Raw genomic sequence first — 20212 nt, forward strand, 5'->3', positions numbered from 1 at the left:
GTGCGGATGGTTGTTCAGCTCTGTGTGCCCTGCGATTGGCTGGCAACCAGTTTAGGGTGTCCCCCGCCTACTGCTTGATGACAGCTGGGATAGGCTCCAGCACGCCCGTGACCCCCGTGGGGACAAGCAGTACAGATAATGGATTGATGCATGTTTTGAGAATGTGGGCTGACATTCATAGACAATGTCAACCTTTTGCACTCACATGATCAGCTACACCATAAGTGATATATTGTAAATAATCACTTTTGTTCAAATGGTGAAAGCTAAAGAAATACATATTGAGAAAGTGTGGTGAGTCAAACACAATTAACAATAACACATAAAAGGGAAGTGATATTGATGTTCAGTAAAATGGATAGAAAAGCGGTCAGCACATTTTGTTTTCACATAGACGGTCTAAAGCAGGGGTGTCAAACTCATTTTTTTCGCGGGCCGCATTGTCGTCACAGGTTCTTTCGGAGGGCCATTATGACTGTCAACCCAAATAAATGTATGAGCACCTCATATTATAGACAGTAAAAGCTACAAAACAAACTGACAAATACGTAACTTGTTTTCAAATCAGACGAGTAAAAACTGATCAAATATTAATAAAAAAAGATATTATTAAAAGTGAAGACAATTTGCAATTCTAGTAATGACACATGAATTTGATGCACAATTTGTCTTCGCGGGCCACATAAAATGATATGTTGGGCCGTATCTGCCCACCCGGACCTTGAGTTTGACACCTGTGGTCTAAAGGGTTTTAAGAAAATCATTTGAAGAACAAGTTTAGCGCACTTACATCAAGAAATCCATTTTGCCTAATCTTTTCTCATTTATGCCTCATTTTATTCATTAAAAGACAGCAAGAAAGTTACCGCCATTGCTGTGCCAGCCATGTTTGTAGTCCACTGCATTATAGGCCAGATTTTCTAGATTTGGTTGATCTGATGATATATGTGTCACGTGTTGTTAATGGGAACCATATACCATAAAATAAAATATTGTGCAACATGCTCAAAATTCTTCCGCTAACAAACAAGGGGGCTTCGGACTTCATTATCTCTTCCATGTTGCAGATGTCGTGCTCTACATCTACATATGGATACGTTGTTGTGCCAAATAGATGCTGTGACTGCAGTTTAGTCAAATGTAAAGATTGCAAAGCTTGTTAAAAAGCTCACCAATAAAAGGCTGTCTTTGCTTTATAAGCCGCAATAATTTGCCAAAGGCAGTAAAGTCCGTCTTAAGAAGTAAAAAAAAAAACAGATGGCAAATGAAAAATGAGCTCTGACTAATGCTTTGCTGATACTTCAAAATGAATAAATCTGTATGTGAAATAAGTAATTAAAATAATACTTGAGACCAAACATCAATCAAACCTTTATAGAATGGAATGTGCTGTGTTGCAAATTGAGAACTAGGAGAAAAAAAAGAAAAGAATGACATTCATTTATACTGTAGTTCACCAAAGCCTTGAGGGTTTTTTCATCCAATTGAGGAGGTTTTTTTTTATGTATGATGCATTTTTAACCTTCGCTGAAGCACCCACACCTGTGTCTGCATATTTATACAAAATGTATGATAATTTTATTGACATTTATTTACCGCTGTTTTGCATCTGTGAGTAGTGAAATGTTGTTTTTATTTTGTGCTCATGTACTTATTGACGTAATTAGTATTTTTCAGCACATCATTTCATCAGTTGCATCTTTAGAGCGCTCTACATATCTTGGATGGATTGTCGTCATTGCTTCTTAAGAGATAGAGAGGCACTAGAATACAAATAATGTATGAAACTTGTGAGATGTGAATTTTATGGACTAAAATACATAGTTGGCCCCTTAGCAAAACATCAGTTATTACTTGCCAGCCAGTGATGGTCAGCAGGTTTAAACGCACACAGTTAAAGGAGCGTCCTTAAAATATATTTCATTATTTAGCTTTAGGTGTTCTATTTACATATGATAAAATACCTTTCTATATGACATGAGATGTTTTTTGATACTTGTGATTTGTCCTTTTATGTATTTTTTTTTTTTTATTTGGGGTATATAGCTATAATCGCAAGTGACCTGCAACATCACAATGCCGTATTATATCGTACTGTATTTTTCAGACTATAAGTCGCGTTTTTTATCATAGTTTGTGTGTGTGTGTGGGGGGGGGGGGGGGGGTGACTTATACTCAGGAGCGACTTATATGTGAAATTATTCAAAAATCTTCAAAATTCAAAAATCCGCGATGTAGTGAAACCGCGATAAACAAACCGCGATGTAACAAGGGATTACTGTAATTAGGAACTACAACTGACATCAGCGGCGCGGTGCATACGCGGCGGTGTTTACTTAAAGGACAAAGGATTCGATCACGGGATTTAATGACTTAGAGTGACAGAGATTGTCTGATAAAATTGTTGTTTATAATTATATGGGCCTGTGGAATAATTTGAACTGCAACCGCCGTCAGCAGCGCGGCGCACATTGTTGACATAAAGGATGATCGATGGATTTAATGATTTAGAGTGACACAGATGGTTTGATAAAGGTGTTATAGTTATTTGGGTAACTGTCAATGTTACGTCAGGCCCGTTCTCAGCTCTTTGTTTGTGTTTATGTCACGTTAGCATACCATAACCTTTAGCCTGTTGTTGCTCGTTCATGTCTGTTCTTGGTGTTGGATTTTGTCGACTAAATGTCCCCCAAAATGCGACTTTTTCACTTTATTGTGCATTTTATGGCTAATACGACGTATATTCCGGGGCGAATTTCAGTCCGAAAAATACGGTAAGTGCAATGTTATACGTTTTTCTGTCTATATATTTAAACTTTTGATTTTTTTGTGACTGCATTTTGTCCCACACTTTATGAGTTCCATCTCAGTGAACACTAAATTTGACCACAAAGTAAAGCCTTGTCTCCATCAAATTCCTGACATTTATTGGACGATAGAGCACCATGCAGATTTGAAAGATAGCATTTACAGCATTGGCCTTAAGGCTCCATTTTCATGATGGGTATTGATCAAACTGCTCAGAGGAGGAGATGGACTGAATGAACTTGTCAAAAGAGGTCAGAACCTCCTTCACTCTTCTGCTGCATCTCAGAGTGGAGCCTACTGATCTAATCAGTGTTACCTTTCACGTCTTTATGTTCATGACAGGTGATCAGGGGCCACATTTGAAATAGGGATAACACTGCACAGACCGGAGAGACCAAAGAAAAATGCCATCATGTCTTGATTCTATTCTTAGGTTTCCAAGCCCCCCCTCCTTTCATCCTCATTGTTCTATCTGCATGCCCTAATTAATGTGTTCATTTTATTGTAGCGCAAGTGTATTTCCAACAGCCCTGCTAATAGGGGCCCCCATTAGTGAGGTCTCTGAATTATTATTTTGTTATGAATGCTGTTAAAATCCTCAAGCACAATCAGGTTTTAAGAAATCAGAATCTACAGTGAAACACTGAGACTACTAAAATATTGGTGGTGGCACCAACCACTTCGCTTCATATTTTTCATTTAGTTGTTTTTTCCCCAATATTATTTTATACAAAATAGACTACTGATTTTGTTTTGTATCATTGTAGAAATAAACGCCCAAAAGGCCCACAGTATGATGAATATAGTTATGTGAAGTTTGACAATAAATTCCATATGGTTACTGCGGAATTTACACTTAAATTACATGAGAAATGTAATCCAACATTTCTATGTTTGATGAAAAATGATAACAATAATCAAAACACTAAGACTGATACACTCTTGTGAGTTACAAAAACAAGTCATGATAAAATGACACAAGCAAATCAATCTACCCCTCTCTTAAAATGACTCAAGTAAATTGTACTTGGAGTCTGGTAACACGTTTAGAAATTTCCTGTCAAGACAAAGTGGCATTACGATGTAGTTCACAGTCCCTTGAGAATCCTACAAAGAGCACCCATGATACAAATGTAACAGTATCAATACAACAAGGGCCTAACTGGCACTGTGGAATTGTTCCCTGGGTGAAGAAGCGGAGGAAATGGTAGTAACGTGGTTTTCGGATCCCTCAGGATCGGTTGCATCTGAGAAGGCATTAAGCACCAGATACGGTTTCTTGAACAAAACGTTGCAGGCATTTCGTTGATTCACACAGTGTTCAGATGCCATCCCACCATTATCTACACCGCTGGTCCGAATTAGTGTCAAACATGAGTTGGAGCCTGTATTTGATGACTGTTGTGCAAGACGAAGGATACACATTGTACTAGGCCGTAAGATTTTCTGGCTTTCGTTTTTAGGAAAAACAAATAGTACAGCTTGATTATGATATTGATCTATTTATTATATGATATAGATTAAAACATAAATAGATACATGACAGACAACGTGTTGGCAGCATTGACGATAAACATTTGTTGCTTAACATAGTATATTACGAATGGCATTGACGTTCCTGAAAGTACAGTATGAGAGCTCAAGATGCATCTTGCTGGCGTAAGGCGGAATCCACGTCAATTTGCAAAAATAACATCCCCGTGTGGCTTTACCAATACCAAATTGTGACATGGGAGGTTTAGATAGACGCCGCCAATATTTTTTGCACAAAATACAGAGTGATTACAGTATATGACTAATGGCAATGTGTCCTAGCTATGAAATGTATCCCATTTTAATTTAACTGCTGTGGAATGGAATGGTTGTAGTGTGTGTTTGAGCTCAATGGCTCCTATTTTCCCTCTAAAATGCAGTGGAGTTTAGAACCTGTTTGCAAAGTCGAAGCAGAAGATTTGTTTTTTTTTTTTGTGCTTTGATCCATAACTGCTCAAGCAAGAGGATAACGCTTTGTATCAGCCTCTAAATGTTTGTGATGAACTTGGTTGTGCACACACACATTTGTGAAAGCTCATCTACAAACTAGGTGCATCCAGGTGGCGCAAAGCGCAGCTGGACAAAGCATAACATGAAAAGCGCAGCAATTTTGCAGATTTTCCTGACGCATTTCTGTTTGCGTATGCTTAGTAAATAGGTTTCAACATCTGTTTATGTGCAAAAAAAGTTAGGGCCTGCTTTTGCAAAAGTAACATTGCTGTGGAAGCACCATTATAGTTTCTTTCGTTAAGACACATTATATCAAGTAGCCGAGGTTTATTTAAAACCACTTCAAGAGGAGCAGAAAAGCTAGAAAAGTATGACAGGATAAGGGTGTTACATTTACAATAAGTACAATGATGATGCTTCAACAGAAATGTGAAACATTTGAGAGATTTGAACAAACATGTTTTCAAATGTATCCAAAAGTGTCACACCAAGTGATGGTGCAGGGATTGTGGTCATTTTTAAAATGGCACATACAAATCCAAATAAAAACACATTGAAACAATAAATCGATGGATTTATAAGTGATAGCATGTGGTCCATTGATATAAAAAGTCTTATTTTTGTTGACTGGGCATTCAGTCTACATTCCTGTACCTGGTGAAGAGGTTGTAGAGGACACGGAGGGTTGACTTAAGGTCACAGTTCACGATATCTGAGAAAAGAAAAGGAAAAGCAGTGAGACAACCATCAAGACAGATATTCATAGTAAAAGAGTTTCCTGTTGTATTTTTTGCGACTGTCCAGTAACAGCTTAGTTCACTTTAGTTGCTAATTATTTAACTGGCAAGTCGGTAACGAGGTATCAGAGTTGTTTCATGTTAGATGATCACAAGACCCAATAAATAGGAAAAACAATAAACAAAAGAGACAATGAGTATAAGTGTAGAAAACATGCCTTTGATTAAACACAAAGACATTTTTACAAAGTTTTACATTCTGAGTGGCCATTTAAGTCTTTATAAAACAGATGCGTCAATAAGGTCATCGTGTTAAAGTTTTATACCCTCAGGCCTCGGCTTTGGTCGCTCCAGACCTCCGTCCTGCATCAGCTCAAATGAGAAGGACACGTTATGCACCTATGGCGAGAGTGAACGTTGATTAAACATTAGACAAGTTGCACGCGTACACACACCTCTGACCTCAAATAGCAATTCTCCGTATGCAGCCGCAGAAACATGCTGCTTCCTTAGTTGACAATGTGGTTGGTACATTTTTACACATTTTGTAGGTTTAAACAGTTATCAATTCGAAATGTGATACAGCAGTTGCCAGTATTCAGTAATCCCTCGTTTATCGTGGATAATTGGTTCCAAAACCAACCCGCGATAAGTGAAATCCGCGAAGTAGGGTCACCCTCTCATCTGTACATTTTTTGTGTCAATAAATGTATAAGAAACCATTTAAGTGCATTTATTATTATTAGAACATTAAGTAATAGTTTCAAACATGTAAAAATACATTAATAGTATAAATAACATACAGAAAATATTGTATAAATATTACAAATATAAATATTATGTGTGTGTGAGTGTGCGTGAAACGTGTAGCTCTGACGTTCTGTTGTTAACTTTGGTGAAACAGAGACCTCTAGTGCTCACAAGTTACCATAGCAGCGCTATGCACATTTTGTAAATGTATATGTAGATGTAGCTTAAGTATACATACTGTAAATATGATTTTAGGACTCTTATTATTACAAAAAAATTTTTATAACAAGATACAATACTGTAAATATGTTTTCATAAATCTTTTATAATAACAACTTCTTTTATAACAAACTACAACGCTGCACATATGTTTTTAGAACTCTTATAACAAATTTTATTTGGGCTGGAAAAAATCCGCGAGGCAGTGAAGGCGCAATAAACGAACCGCGAAGTAGCGAGGGATCACTATAACGAACATAAAAATAATACTAAACCAACATAACTACAGCTACTGTCAAAGAAAAGCATGATCCAGGTTAAGCAGCAGAATTAGTATTAGTAGAGCAGAAGGGTTTTAAACAAGTTTCCCAAGGATTGTGTGTGGCCGTCTCATCTAGTAAAACAAGATGAGCTAAGTTAACAACGAGCAGGCTCCGGGGGGTATACACAAACACACGCACAAAACTGAGCCCCTGAGCCATCGCGTCAGTCTTTCCCTGCGTAGAAGAGATTACAGATGCTATGGGCTTCTGCCTGTGCTTCCAGGCCAGAAGTGTGTGCGCGTGTGTGTTTGGAGTTGTGCACATTGTATCAGGGATTGCCATTCTGCTTCACAGCTTGGCAAGGGTGGCTGGCCAAGACCGTAACAAAAGCCTACTGTGGTGTCTCCGAGGATTGCCTGTTTAGAATACCGTGGTACTAGAGAGGCCAATAGAGAGGAGAGATGGCTGTGCATTGAATGGGCTCTAAGGGAAACAGATGGCATGGAACCAAACTTCTGAGGGCAGACCCTGATGCTCCTCAGAAAAACAGAGGATCAACTTCAAAATGTTTGTTAACGTCTGCCACAGAGTCAAAGATTGTGATGAAAATGAGCAAACTCAACCTTCTGGTCAAAGTTTTCAGGTGTGAGGAAGAAGTTGTAGAGTGGCACAAAGTATCCCTCCAGCAGACCCATCAGCAAGACCAGATAAACACCATCTGCAAACTGACACACGGCACAGGCAGGTAAACAGACCAGCTGGCTGGTAGAAGACATTGCAAACATTGTGGAAAAAGAGACAAGTGATTGAGACTGAATTAGAAGAATACAAGACAAAAATATCACTTCACAGCCCACAGTCCCTTTCCCATTCAGGAGGCCCAGAACAATCTCTTAGAGGCGTGTCAAGGTGTCATACCTGTGTTTCCAATTCAGACACCTCCAAGTTGAGCTTGTTCAAGTGTTTGTTCACAAACGTGATCAGTGTCTGGGAAAACACAAAGCCATTCATTGATCAGCTGCTAAATAAGTAGACAGAAAAATGAATGAGTAATATTGGTGTGCTGTGCTGCTGTGTATGCTTATTTTGTTTTTCTCTAAAAACACTGCACTCCCTCGTACAATGCTTCATTTGGAAGCAGGCTTAAGAATCTCTCATAGTCCAAGACGCTTTGCTTTGAGGAGCTTAGCTCATAAAGCTATAGGTATACAGTATTTGATCCAAATTGGTGTACTTTGCTTGGTTACAAAACGTTGCTCAGGGTTGACATAATGGTGGTGAAATGTCTGCTTAAGACATTTAAGAGGTGTCATGCAGACACCTGCTGCCAAATGTATGGTCCGTGATTCAGCAGTGCATCGCTACCTTTTTGACGACATTCAGTTTATCTGGCGCATGGTCGAACAGCGTGTCAAAAGCATCACGTTCTGTGGGAAAACATGGATTAAATGATTAATACCAAAAAAAAGGAAAACAATATATGACCATAATGAGAAAAAGAGAATACTGGGTAATCTCTCACTGCTGTAACAACGTACCATGTCTTCCAGAGAAAGCCCTGGAAAAATTAGAACAAGAGAAGAAAAAAAGTGTCAAAATAAAAAAAAATGAAAAAATCGCAGGTCATTTCATGTTATTCACAATTTCACACTCGAGTCTCTAAAGAACACGAGAATGAAAGGCGAGTGCTTCCAATTCAATCACAGAGGAATGTGGAGAATGGAAGGATTAGTTATGATTCAACAATAGACGTAGCTATAGCATCATAATAAGATTAACTAGAAACACAGGTACATCTCAGCTACCCCAAAAAATCTGGGCATCATCAGCCAGAGGCCCAGAGTGTCTCCATACTGTAACATCATCTCGGCAGCAAAACACTGTTGGGTATTGACACAATAAATAAAAGCTTCTCCGTAGAACCAGGGGACCTACAGTATCGCTCCTCGTCATCATCACTGCAGCGGTTCAAATGTCCCTGAGGAGGGGCTATCACTACAGGGCAGGTCAGAAAGAAATCACACATTCCGTACGCATATATTAAGTGTGTAATCAAGGAAAGGCAAGTCCGAGCAGTCCTCCTGGTGCTGTGCGAATCACCATATTTCCACTGTGACCATGTAAAGCTCGTGCCATTGCGTTTGCTGTTATTTCTTTTGTTGCTGCTGTCAGCTTGCAAGTTTCTTGCTCCACAGCAACACAAACGTGTGACTTGCGTGCGGATGCGTGCAAACGAGAGAGGGAGACTCTCTTGTAGTTCGACTATAGGTTCCAAGACATCGGCAATACTTGACTACTTGTACAGTATGTGTAGATTATTGATTTCATTAAAAGTAGAGGATAGATAAAAGTCCACACAAATCTCAGCCATTAGCTCTCAAACCTCAGAATACTATCACGCAGAGGCAATGAGAGGATATACTGTCAATCAATCCAATCATATGTAAAGGGAAAACAATGCATGCATTGATGTGTTTTTGACCAGAGCTGGGACTGATTTAAATGCCCATCTTTCTCAATTTAGGTTTGTGGGGTATTGCGTGTATCCCTACATTTATACAAAAATAGAGGGGGGAAAAAAAAGCCTTTGTCAAATAAGGATGGATGGATTCCTAAATAAAGGAACCAAGCATACAAAACTTGCATTGGCAGAAAAATGGAATTATCCGTAAAGTTCCGTAAAGTCACTTCTTCACCTCTCTAATAAAGCTCAGTCTCTAGCACTAGTGTCATACAACTGAACAAAATGCTTAAGACCTCCCCAAAAAAATCAGTAAAAAGTTTGAATTTAGCAAACTTGAATTGTTTTTGTTTATTCATACAGCGTGAAATAGGAATCTGAAGTTTTAAGTTGAGCGCCCGTCATTTCAGTCAACACGTTTATATTCCATATTATATTCACGTCTGCCATCCTCTTGACACCATCAGCTAAATTACTTGATATGAAGTCACTGTGACTCCCTGCCTAATCTTCAGTGTGTGAGCCAAGACTGAAAAGAAAGTTCTAGGTAGAGGTGAAACGTTTGGTAGGCGGTGTGTCACCTGTATGGCTATAAAATGTTTGACTTCTTCAGTGCTATTACTTACTCTGTGTTACCAGTGATTTCCTCTTGAATTTGTCTGGATTGGAGGATGCCCTCTCTTTTCTGAAAGCCAGAGATTAATGTCATTGTGATAGTAAAATTAGGTGGAACATATTTTGAAAAAAGTGAACAAAGACACATAGATATGAAAGGAAAGAAATTGTGGTACAGAAATGCAAATAACAGCAGACAGATTGTTGAAACTCACCTGGACCACGACGACTTGAATAGAAACATGGTCCGGCAATCTAATTGGTGCTCTGAAGTGTTGTGACAGTGCTACCAGCAGGTGAAGGATGGCCACGATACTCTTCGCATGAACAGCTTCATTTTGTGAAAAACAAGTTGGATAGTATCAGTGATTCATCAAATTAATATTTGCTCACGATACTCTTCGCATGAACAGCTTCATTTTGTTAAAGACAAACAAGTTGGGTAGTATCAGTGATTCAAAAAATTATTTGTCTGTCAAAAATCTAAATTTGCACTAGCTATAGCTGTTCCTTAAAAGATAATCCAACCTCTAATTTATGAATGTGTTCTCCACTTTCACTCTCTTTAAGAAATGTCAAGTTTTGTCTAGCATTTTTAATTAATTCATTTGATGGAGAAATAATACAAATGGAGACACAAAAAATAGGCAATGATAATGACAAATAATAAACATAATTTAAACAATAACCAGTGAAAACTACTGGCAAAAAACATCTGACTAAAGAAAGTTTGAGCAACAAACATCTCTCACAAAGGAATTATTTGGCAAAACATTCAGTATTCAAACTAAGAAAAAAAATGAAACTGAACAACATGACATTTTCCAAAAGTAAAATAAAAGGAACTAAATGCGCAAATCTCAGATTTCTTCTGGTTACAGCAGCCTTTTTAGTTGTGGATATTGATTTAGATGAAATGTTCTTGAATATAAAAAGGAGGCTTGTAAAAATTATCTCGAGCAATTATGAGTCATATGATTGAAACAATTACTGTAAATCAGGCCAGACGTGATGGCTCAATCAATAAATTCAGTTGACAAAGATGTACATTTCCATAATGGCTTCAAAACAGGGTACAAGTGAGGACAAGTCAGGGTGACTCGATTAAAATGATAAAGCTGACACTGTAGCATTATATCTTAACAAAAGTGCACAAATTACAAGGTTTGAATGAATAGGCTGCATGGCCTGTCACTTACAGTCGACATTCCAACGAATGTTCCTGGTGGAGAGTTTGAGCGAGTCGTTGATCCGTTCTAAAACGGTCTGCAGTTTCTGCTTCTGTGCAATCTCTGACTGTGTCACCTCAGCCACATTGAGTTTCTCACCTTCCAGTTTCTCTGAAAACCATCATGAGCATTCGTAATAAACACAGCAAGTGATTGTATACTTTTGAGGAAGAAAAAAAAAAAAATGCAGGATCTGCTATGCCATCATTAGTACTAACCACAGCAAGCAATTGTATATTTTTGAGGAGGAAAAAAAAATAAATGCAGCGTTCCGAGATGGGGAAAATTAAATGCAGCGTATCGTACAACTGGTACAGATTTGGTGGGAATGTTTAAAACTTGAATACTCTATGACGATGTATAAATCACAAATAATGAACTCACCAAACAGTTTCTGCAGGACCTGTCCATCATAGAGATCTTCAGCCAGATCCTTCACAATGATCCTTTCCCCAACGAGAACATCATTTATCCAGTCGATCAGTACCTATGTGAGCACAGGACAAAATACATTGCAGTGATGTAATGACGAGATGCCAGTTAAAACCAGCCAGTTTCAAGAATGAACTTGTTGATGTTTTAATTAACGACTTTTCTTTGCTCTCAATAACTTCTTTTTTCTATGCTGTTATCAGTTCCTTCAAGATTTGTATGCTTCTTGAGCCAACTGCCATGGACTCTTTTACATTTGCCTTGAGTTCTTTCTGTTGAAGATTGTTTTCTTCAATGACATCAGTTAGCAAATAATTGTATCATGCTACTACTAGTGGAGAAATATTGTGGTTATATTTTATTATAAGTGAGTGAGATGGCTGTCGGCCCTTCTGGCAACTCGTTCTTCACTTTCACATGTAGATTTTTCCTGGCACCACTGACCTTCATGAGTTCTTGCAGTTTGCGGTCATTCTTGGAGTTTGGATCCACCATGGTACGCACCTCATTCTCCTCTAGAAGAAGAACATGATGTCAGTTATGCTTATCAGGGTCCAGTACTGTTGATGACAACATCTCTCTTATTTTCTTTGGAGGGATAATTGATGAGCCCAATACGTGACTGACACAAGTTGTGATAGAGATTAGCTATTGTATCTTTAATTTTTGATCGTGAGAACACAAACGTGTTGCAAATTGTTGCAGACTAACTAAACTGTACTTCCCAGTGAAAATGGGAAGTAGGATATTTCTGCACGCCAAAAGTAAATAAATGTTAATATTTGCATAATCTTCAAGGCATCCCAATTCATTTAGAATGTTAGCGCAGTCTTGCAGTTTGATGTCCTTTAAACGACTGCCATACAAAAAATTAAAGCACACTATCGTGATAATACAGTTCTAATTTAGTCTACGGCTTCTAGATACTTTCTTACTATAAAAGTATTTACGCTCTTCAAGTGTAATTGGACTGATGGGACTGATGCGAATACCTAGCATGGTGTCCTCGGGGTCAAGCTCATAGTGGGTGGGGCTGAGAGGAAGGTTGATGGCATTTATCCCCTCTTCCTGAAGCTCAGACACTGGAGTGGTGGAAAAACAGAGATCACAAAGCATTACTGATGTGACTGGGTAACAAAGAAAATCAGGAATAATGCAAACATTTGTTGAATCCTCATGGAGATTTGGATTCAGACTCTTCTGTTTATATTCTTAAAGGGGAGGTCAACCACAAAATTCTCTTTGCACCAATATGTTCTGTGCAGCCCAACTAGTCGAAACATAGTGTTCTGATTAATGTTTCATTTTTGGAATATGAATTAAACCGTCAAGATTCACCTGTTTTAAATCAATCTCACTGCGTGGCCATTTTTCCACTTGCTGTTGACTGAAAATGACATTGTTGACATTGGTGCCAGGTCTTGGGTCACAATAAGTCACGGCACACCAGTTTTCCGAAGCTGATCTGTGATTGGTTGTTACCTGAGACCTGGTAACTGTGACGTCATTTTCAGTCTGCGGCAAAAGAGAAGCATGGCAACGGAAATTCTCTGATAAACAGTAGATTGTAGCCATTGGGTTTGGAAGGGAAAACACCTTTGTTTGCCAATCACTTTAATATTTATAAGGAAAGCACTTGTGGGAGACACAAAATGCTATTTTTTTTTAACCAGTATTGTTTTGCCGTGAGTCAGAGCCAGCAAAAGACAAGCAGTGATGCTTCCTGCTTCTCAACAGGCCTTATAGCATGCCCAGCACGCTTTTTGTCTCGTTTTTTCAGATAGCTGAGGAGGCGCAACCATTCAACCGATTGATGTGATGGGAGCGCAAAGCGAACATCCTGTCAATTTGCAAACTGCATCATCAACACCATCCTAGCATCCCATACATCACTAACACACGGACACACACCTTGTTAAAATAGATAAATAAAACATACAATTAAAATTGAGCTTGATGAAACGTGTTTTCTGTTTTTATATTCGTTTCAAGTGGAGAAGGCTACTGAATTTAAACAATTTTGAGGTGGGAGGTAGCCCTTTGTGGCAACCAGAAGAAAAAAGCCCTCACTTTTGAAATGTTTGATGACCCCTCCCTTCAAACATTCAGAAGCTTCAAAATGGCATTACTGAATGAACCCGATTTGTTTGTGACAATAATTTAAAAAATATTCACACAGAAGAAAAGATATGCCCATCCTGTTAGGAGTCATGTTGCCTGCGCCTCCTAGTCATGGTTACTGCCTTGTTCAAAGACACATCAACAGTGCTCAAAATCAGACTAGCATCTCAATCTGTGCTGCATTGTGGCCAGTTGATTTAGATTTTAAACGAGAACAGTACAATTGGGAAAAATATCCAGTTCTCTTTTCTTGTGGGTCACTGTACTGTGACGTAATTGTAGTTACCAGTGAATTAATAATAACCACTAAAACCAAACGACCACTGCATTGATCCAGAAACCTCTTATCTGTACAGTACTATGTTTTCATGTCTGCTATGAAATACGCAATCTGGCTTCTGGCAAGAATAAACATTTGTGCTGCTTTCGGAAAAGCTAAGCGCTCCACAGTCCATGTCTGTACTGAAAGTCTTCATCCCCCAGCTTGCAGGACAATCCTCTCCTCAAGAACTCACCCTCCTAAAGCTGACCACAAAATTCTAAAAACACTCAGCCACAACATGTATTTGTTCTAGTTTCACTCAGCATAAACAATTACCTCCCGTCTTGTGTTCAGGATTGTCTTCATCAGGCACGATTGAGCTCTGTCATTCTCCAGAGAACATCCTGACTAATGTTGTCGATTCCACCTTGTGACCATCTCCTCTATCTATTTGATTCATCCTACCCTGTGCTTTCACTGGAGTACGCTAACATCCTGTCTTCACTTGAATTTCATCTGGCTATTACTACACTTTACTATAGCAACTGACCATAAACCTCACAGTGACTTGAAATTGAATCAATGATCGGCAAAAGAGCCAGTCGTCAAGGTCTTCCGTCAAATCGTGAGAGGAACAACGCACGCTGTGCGAGTGTGTGCACACGTCTTTCATGAATTTGATGCAATAATATAAATGTGTGACAGATGTGGAACAGTAAAGCAGCGCAGCGGCAAGTAATCGTTCATTTCAGAAGAGACCTTAACACTTTCATGTAAAAATACTTGACTATCATGCTCACAGATATAGGGAGGACGGGGTGACACTTGAAGGTCTTTCCCATGACTGACTCACTATCGATCCAACTGAAAACAAATTTGAGTCATATTTTCTTATTGGTTTATGCTATTTGCTACTGTACTAGGAGCTTAATTTCTAACGCCGGCCACTGCTTGCAGCCGCTCTCAGTTCAAGTCTCATCCTTTTTGGAGCTTAAATCCCTTTCCTGATTCACTCGCAGACGGAAGTATAATAATAATTTGTTCAAGCTCTTCCAGCAATATTCATGGTTGGCGAGACACTGACAGTACGATTATGGTCATTTTTACAATTGGGCCATGGCCGATCACGTTTTTTTTTTTTCCATCAATCATTCCAATGAATGACTCCATTGACTAATTAAATAATCTGATTTAAAAGTATATATTAAAATTATATTATAGTATTAAAATCTATTGCAAAGTCACCTTTTTGCCAGATTTTTAAACGATTGCTGCTTTTTGGTATCACGTAATGCTTAATGATGAGCAATTAGCGATATCCAGTAACTAAATTATTTCAGACCTTTCATATCTCTACAGCCCATTATATTCCTACAGAAATAAATAGTTGCAATAAAGGGGCGTATATTAATGCTCAGAATTTCCTATACTTTTTTTCTAACTATTTTAGACCTATTTGTATTTTTTGAGTATTTTCTTTCCATTTAATGACAAAACTGGAGGATGGTTTTTTTAGCCTTTTGCGTCTCAGTTATGATTATTTTCAGTTGCTTATTTCACTTGAAGCATGTGTAAGAAGGTAAGAGGAACATACACAAGGATAAAATATGAGCATTAAGATTCTTAGTTCAGCGTTTTTATGCATTGGAGGAAGATACAAAAAAATGCAATGGTCATTAATATTAAGAGCTAGTGTGTTGTTTAGTTATTTTTCACTAATTAATAACTTTTGTCAATAATTATAACCATGAATGATTTCACAATATTGTCATTTAACCAGGTTCCTCCTAGCTCTTCCACTATTATTGTTGAAAAGCATTTAGTGGCTGAAGGGAGGCGAGACTTGTCAGAGAGCCCAAGATAACGTCACAAGTGAATTCTTTACCTTACATGGATAAAGACACGTAGCCCATACATACAATATCGACAGTGATTGATATTTACTCCACGAAAATTAACAATACCACAGGGTCAAACCTGTTACCTCATTAACACGCATAAAAGTTTGAGATTTGTCGTGGGTCACTCTTAGGACCATCGCCTATGTTGAAACGAGATTTGTCATTTCGTTCTAATTTCCAACACTAGGCAATAAAACACAAAACCATTCATGGCTCAAGACTTTGTTGGTTGTTTACCTTCTTTAGCTTTCTTCCTCCTCGCCAGAGTCCCACCAAGTTTTCCAAGGAAAGAGTCGTCTTTTTTTCTCGAAGAAGGAGATTTCGGCGTTGTCGGGGATTTGGGAGAGGACGGCGACTTCTGTGGTGAGGAAGCCATTGTCGGTATCGAGCAATAAATAAACTCGACGTTGGTTTTGTCAAACTTTATAAACTGACGTAGATGTTGAAATTTTGTTGGAAGATAGGTGGGGAAAAATCCCGGTCGACTCCCTGAAGCGGAAATGGAATTCCACAATTCCTCTCCAAGTTGGTCAGAGTTATAAGCCCCGCCTCTCTGGAGGAACGTCAGGGGAGAAAGCAGCGACCCATCGCTGGAAACGAGCTGTGGTAGCCGGACAGGACTCAAATGATGGAAGCCATCCCTCTCTCCATTTACTCGCTGAGGACTGCCTCGTAGGCATGTGTGAATCATTTACATTCTATTAACCCTTTAAGAAAACAGAAGTCATTCTCCAAAGTCAGGGTTTCAAGGAATAAATGCACACAAGTTAAAAGCAATATTTTCTGACTATAATTGCATAGATACAGCAATGCCATTTCCTATGCTTTTCATTTCATTCTATTTCAGCCACTGATTCATTATAACAGCCAATTTTGACAATCAATACCATTTGCATACTGCACTAAATGTCCCATTTACTCAAATCATAATCGAAAAGCACAATGACACAAACCGCTCTTAATTCTTCATAATTCTAAATGTTTCTTTTGGCTTAAATTTGTTCCTTGTAGTTTTATGCAAGAGTACTTTGCACTGGGGGGACAAAATAAAGTCAAAGTCCCAATGATCATCGTCACACACACACATCCGGGTGTGGTGAAATTTGTCCTCTGCATTTAACCCATCCCCATGTGATTTTGATCCATCCCCTGCGGGAGAGGGGAGCAGTGACCAGCAGCGGTGCCGTGCTCGGGAATCATTGGGTGATCTAAGCCCCCAATTCCAGCCCCTTAATGTTGAGTGCCAAGCAGGGAGGCAATGGGTCCCATTTGTATAGTCTTTGGTATGACCCGGCCGGGATTTGAACCCACAACCTTCCAGTCTCAGGGGGGGGGACACTCTACCACTAGCCCACTGAGCTAAAATAAAAACAAAATCACGGTATGTGTTTATTTTTTGTTTTTAATCTATGAATAGTGAAACATCTTTTTACCTTCCTATTTAATGTATAACTCTCATACCCCTCTGTCAATCTTATCAGACTGATCATCCTTTAACCAGGTTTCAGATATTGCAATTACAGTAAACGGGTTATTCATATATTTTAATCTTTGATCTTAGAGATGTTTGCTTTCAAGCTCCTACTATTAAAATGTATAATTGATATTGCTCTATTTGTTGATACATTCTCGTTAAACTGCTCTACAGTATAGTATTCGGAATTCCTTTGAGTGTAGTTAATAAGGTAGTTATTCACAGGATCAATATAGTTCTCTATGTCATATCCCTTATGTTCAGTGAAATCAAATGTTTTCAAACCAAGTTCTTCATTTTCAGTTATCAGTGCTTGTTCTTTAAACACACCAGTTGGAGAAGAGAGGCATTTGTCAATACTGTTCATGGTGGGTTGATAATTTCACCAAGTTTTTACCTTCCATGATCTAAGAATACCACAACCTTAGGTTCAACAGAATGATGTACAGATTACTGGTCTCCTTCGTACCTCTTAAGTTGCTTTATGGCACTGATTCAGAAACCATGAGAACTTTCTGCTGCCCCAACAGGTTTGATGAAAACCTTACAACCAGCAGTCCAAGTGGACTGTATTTTACAATTTTTCTAAAGATTTTAGCGATTTCACAATTTTTCTCCGTGAGGTGTTCATTTGTGTATACATTCTTACCTTTTAGTTTTCTACCTTGTTTGAGCAGATTTATCGTATTTTTCCTGTTTGTAAATCGGACAATTATAGATGGTATGACAGGCTTGCTATTTATACTCTTGGTTGGCAGAGCGTGGCATGCCTCAATATTGACAATGTCAATGACGATGTCCTTACTCAGGAGGAAAGTTTTTACCTGCTCCTCGGTTGTCTCCTCATGTTCAGAATTGCCTTCAGAAGCAAGGCCTTTCACAGCCTGCTGGTAGCTCCGTGGTTTGATCTTTAAACCTGTGATGACATCGTTCATTCTTGAATACTGCTCCAAACTGTCTATTCTATTTTCCAGGCTGACAATTTTCTTATTTTGTTCAATGTTTAATTGTTTGCGCTGCTTCACCTCTCCCATCAGCTCTGTAATAATTGCCCGTTGCTTCATTATGGTTTCCACATTTGAAAACATCACTTCCACTGGTAACTTCAGCTCCTCCATGTCCTTCTGAAGCACATAAAAACCCCAATAAGCTAGTCTGCTGTATTTATGAGTAGACATTTTGGAATCAACATTAAGTGCTGTCTGTGTCTGCTGGACTTGTGGAAAGGACCTCTTGATCAGAGTGTCGCCTGGTGGCTAGTTTGCAAAGCCCGGCGAAGAAGAACACAGCAGAGATGAGAGCAGAGTAGCCACCGTAGACTTAGTGGTCTGCCAATCTAGACCTGATGGTAGCTCTCCTCCTGGAGCTGGTGGTGCTATCCAACTCAGCCTGGTGGCAGCTCTGCTCCTGAGGCGGCTATTGGTGCTGGCCCACTGGGCCTGGTGATGGTAGTCTACTGGGACTGGTGGTGCTAGCCTACTGGGCCTCATGTTAGCTCTCTCCCAGGGGCTGGTGATGCTAGCGCACTGGGCCTGATAGTAGCTCTCCTTCTGGGGCTGGTGGTGCTAGCCTACTAGGCCTGGTGGTGGTTGTCCTCGTGGGGCTGATGGTGTTGGCCTATTGGGCCTGGTGGTAGCTGACCTCCTGGTAACTGATGTTGGCTGCGCTCCTGGGGTGATGATCGCTGGTCCGGCGCAGGTGGCTAGAGGTCCAGTGAAGGCCGCGGGTCCGGCGTTGGCGGCACGAAGTCTGGCGACAGCCGCAGGTCCGGCGTTGCTGACACAAAGTCCGGCGACGGCCGCGGGTCCGACGTTGCTGGCTCGAGGTCCGGCGACGGCCGCAGGTCCGGCAACGCTAGGGTGGGGCCCTAATGCGGCCGCGAGTCTGATGGCGCGGGGAGGAACCCCAATGGCGGCCGCGGGTCTGGCTTTGCTGGATCTGGTTAGGATATGCTGGGTCTAATGTGACTGTGACCCCCCTCCTGTGTAGCATTACTGAAAAACTGCAGGAATTTTAAGATTTAAATACATTTTATTATAGATTAGGCTCCTTTTAAACCAAACCAAATGGTATAAAATAAAAACATGAAGCAACATCTCATTTAAATAACACCAAACTAAACAGACATCCTCTTAGCCCATATAGTTTAGCTAACCAGTAGTGGTTGGCTAACTTCACAGAGAACAATATAGGATAGGCACAATCATTCTCAACCATGTGGCAATTTATCTGGTCATTGCATCACTGATTGGCTCGATATACTGTACATGAAAGAGTGAATCACCTAACTGTTCACCTATTTCTCACAAATAAATGAGTGCAACATGTGGAAAAAAAAACAACAACACCTTCTGAGATTGTAGCCACTTTCATACTGGCCATCTTTGTCTGCATTTAACAGCCTTTTTCTTGCTCTGGTGCAGGATGAAGGGGAAATTGGACCTGCAAATTTGCCGCTTTCTGAGGTAGTATCAGAGGCGTGACGGAGGCAAAATGCAGCAGGTATTTAAATGGAGTAAGAAGTTTACCGCACAAGATTCACCGTCCACGCGCCTTTGTGCTAAAAGCAATGCACTGATGACTTTTTGAATATAATTACTGGAAAGTAAATCCACAAAAGAAAGTTTGTGAGTTTTGTTTGAAAGGGACCCACTACCGTTACACCAGTGATGCACCAATTTGTCGTGACGGCAGAGTAAAAACAGTTTTACATGCACAAACACGTAGGAAACAAACCAATGTACATCTGTGGATTCATTATACAATTACAAAATTCTAGCCGTGGAAAAACTGAAACCCCAAATAAAATGTTTGGTTAGTCCATGTGATAAAATGTGACAATGTAGCCTACAAGAACACGTATTTGTCACCAACCTATCTTGTGTGTGTGTGTGTGTGTATATATATATATATATATATATATTATATATATATATATATATATATATATATATATA

The 20212-nt window shown here is 39.4% G+C and overlaps 1 protein-coding gene across 1 annotated transcript; it reads right to left on the bottom strand.

Moving 5' to 3' along the window:
* Positions 1-4312: 4312 nt before the first annotated feature.
* LOC147056066 (alpha-parvin) lies at positions 4313-16313 on the bottom strand. Its single transcript, XM_085914866.1, has 13 exons — positions 16019-16313; positions 12490-12579; positions 11942-12012; positions 11450-11552; positions 11036-11176; positions 10052-10167; positions 9848-9906; positions 8299-8318; positions 8126-8187; positions 7679-7747; positions 7384-7485; positions 5855-5927; positions 4313-5503 (listed from the first exon to the last, which is right to left on the bottom strand). The coding sequence occupies exons 1-13, from the start codon at positions 16155-16157 to the stop codon at positions 5427-5429; spliced, it is 1122 nt and encodes a 373-aa protein (XP_085770992.1). The 5' UTR covers positions 16158-16313; the 3' UTR covers positions 4313-5426.
* Positions 16314-20212: the final 3899 nt, after the last annotated feature.

This window comes from Syngnathus leptorhynchus, chromosome 6 (assembly GCF_054491065.1).
Source record: "Syngnathus leptorhynchus isolate UIUO chromosome 6, UIUO_Slep, whole genome shotgun sequence".
Classification (NCBI taxonomy): domain Eukaryota; kingdom Metazoa; phylum Chordata; class Actinopteri; order Syngnathiformes; family Syngnathidae; genus Syngnathus; species Syngnathus leptorhynchus.

What these genes read in the sequence shown, in the direction of transcription:
- LOC147056066 (XM_085914866.1), bottom strand. Translation starts at nt 16,157, where the DNA reads ATGGCTTCCTCACCACAGAAGTCGCCGTCCTCTCCCAAATCCCCGACA. An exon ending in GAGGAAGAAAGCTAAAGAAG is followed by an intron (nt 12,580 to 16,018) that starts GTAAACAACCAA and finishes CCACCACTCCAG; the next exon opens with TGTCTGAGCTTCAGGAAGAG. An exon ending in GAAATCACTGGTAACACAGA is followed by an intron (nt 8,319 to 9,847) that starts GTAAGTAATAGC and finishes TAATTTTTCCAG; the next exon opens with GGCTTTCTCTGGAAGACATG.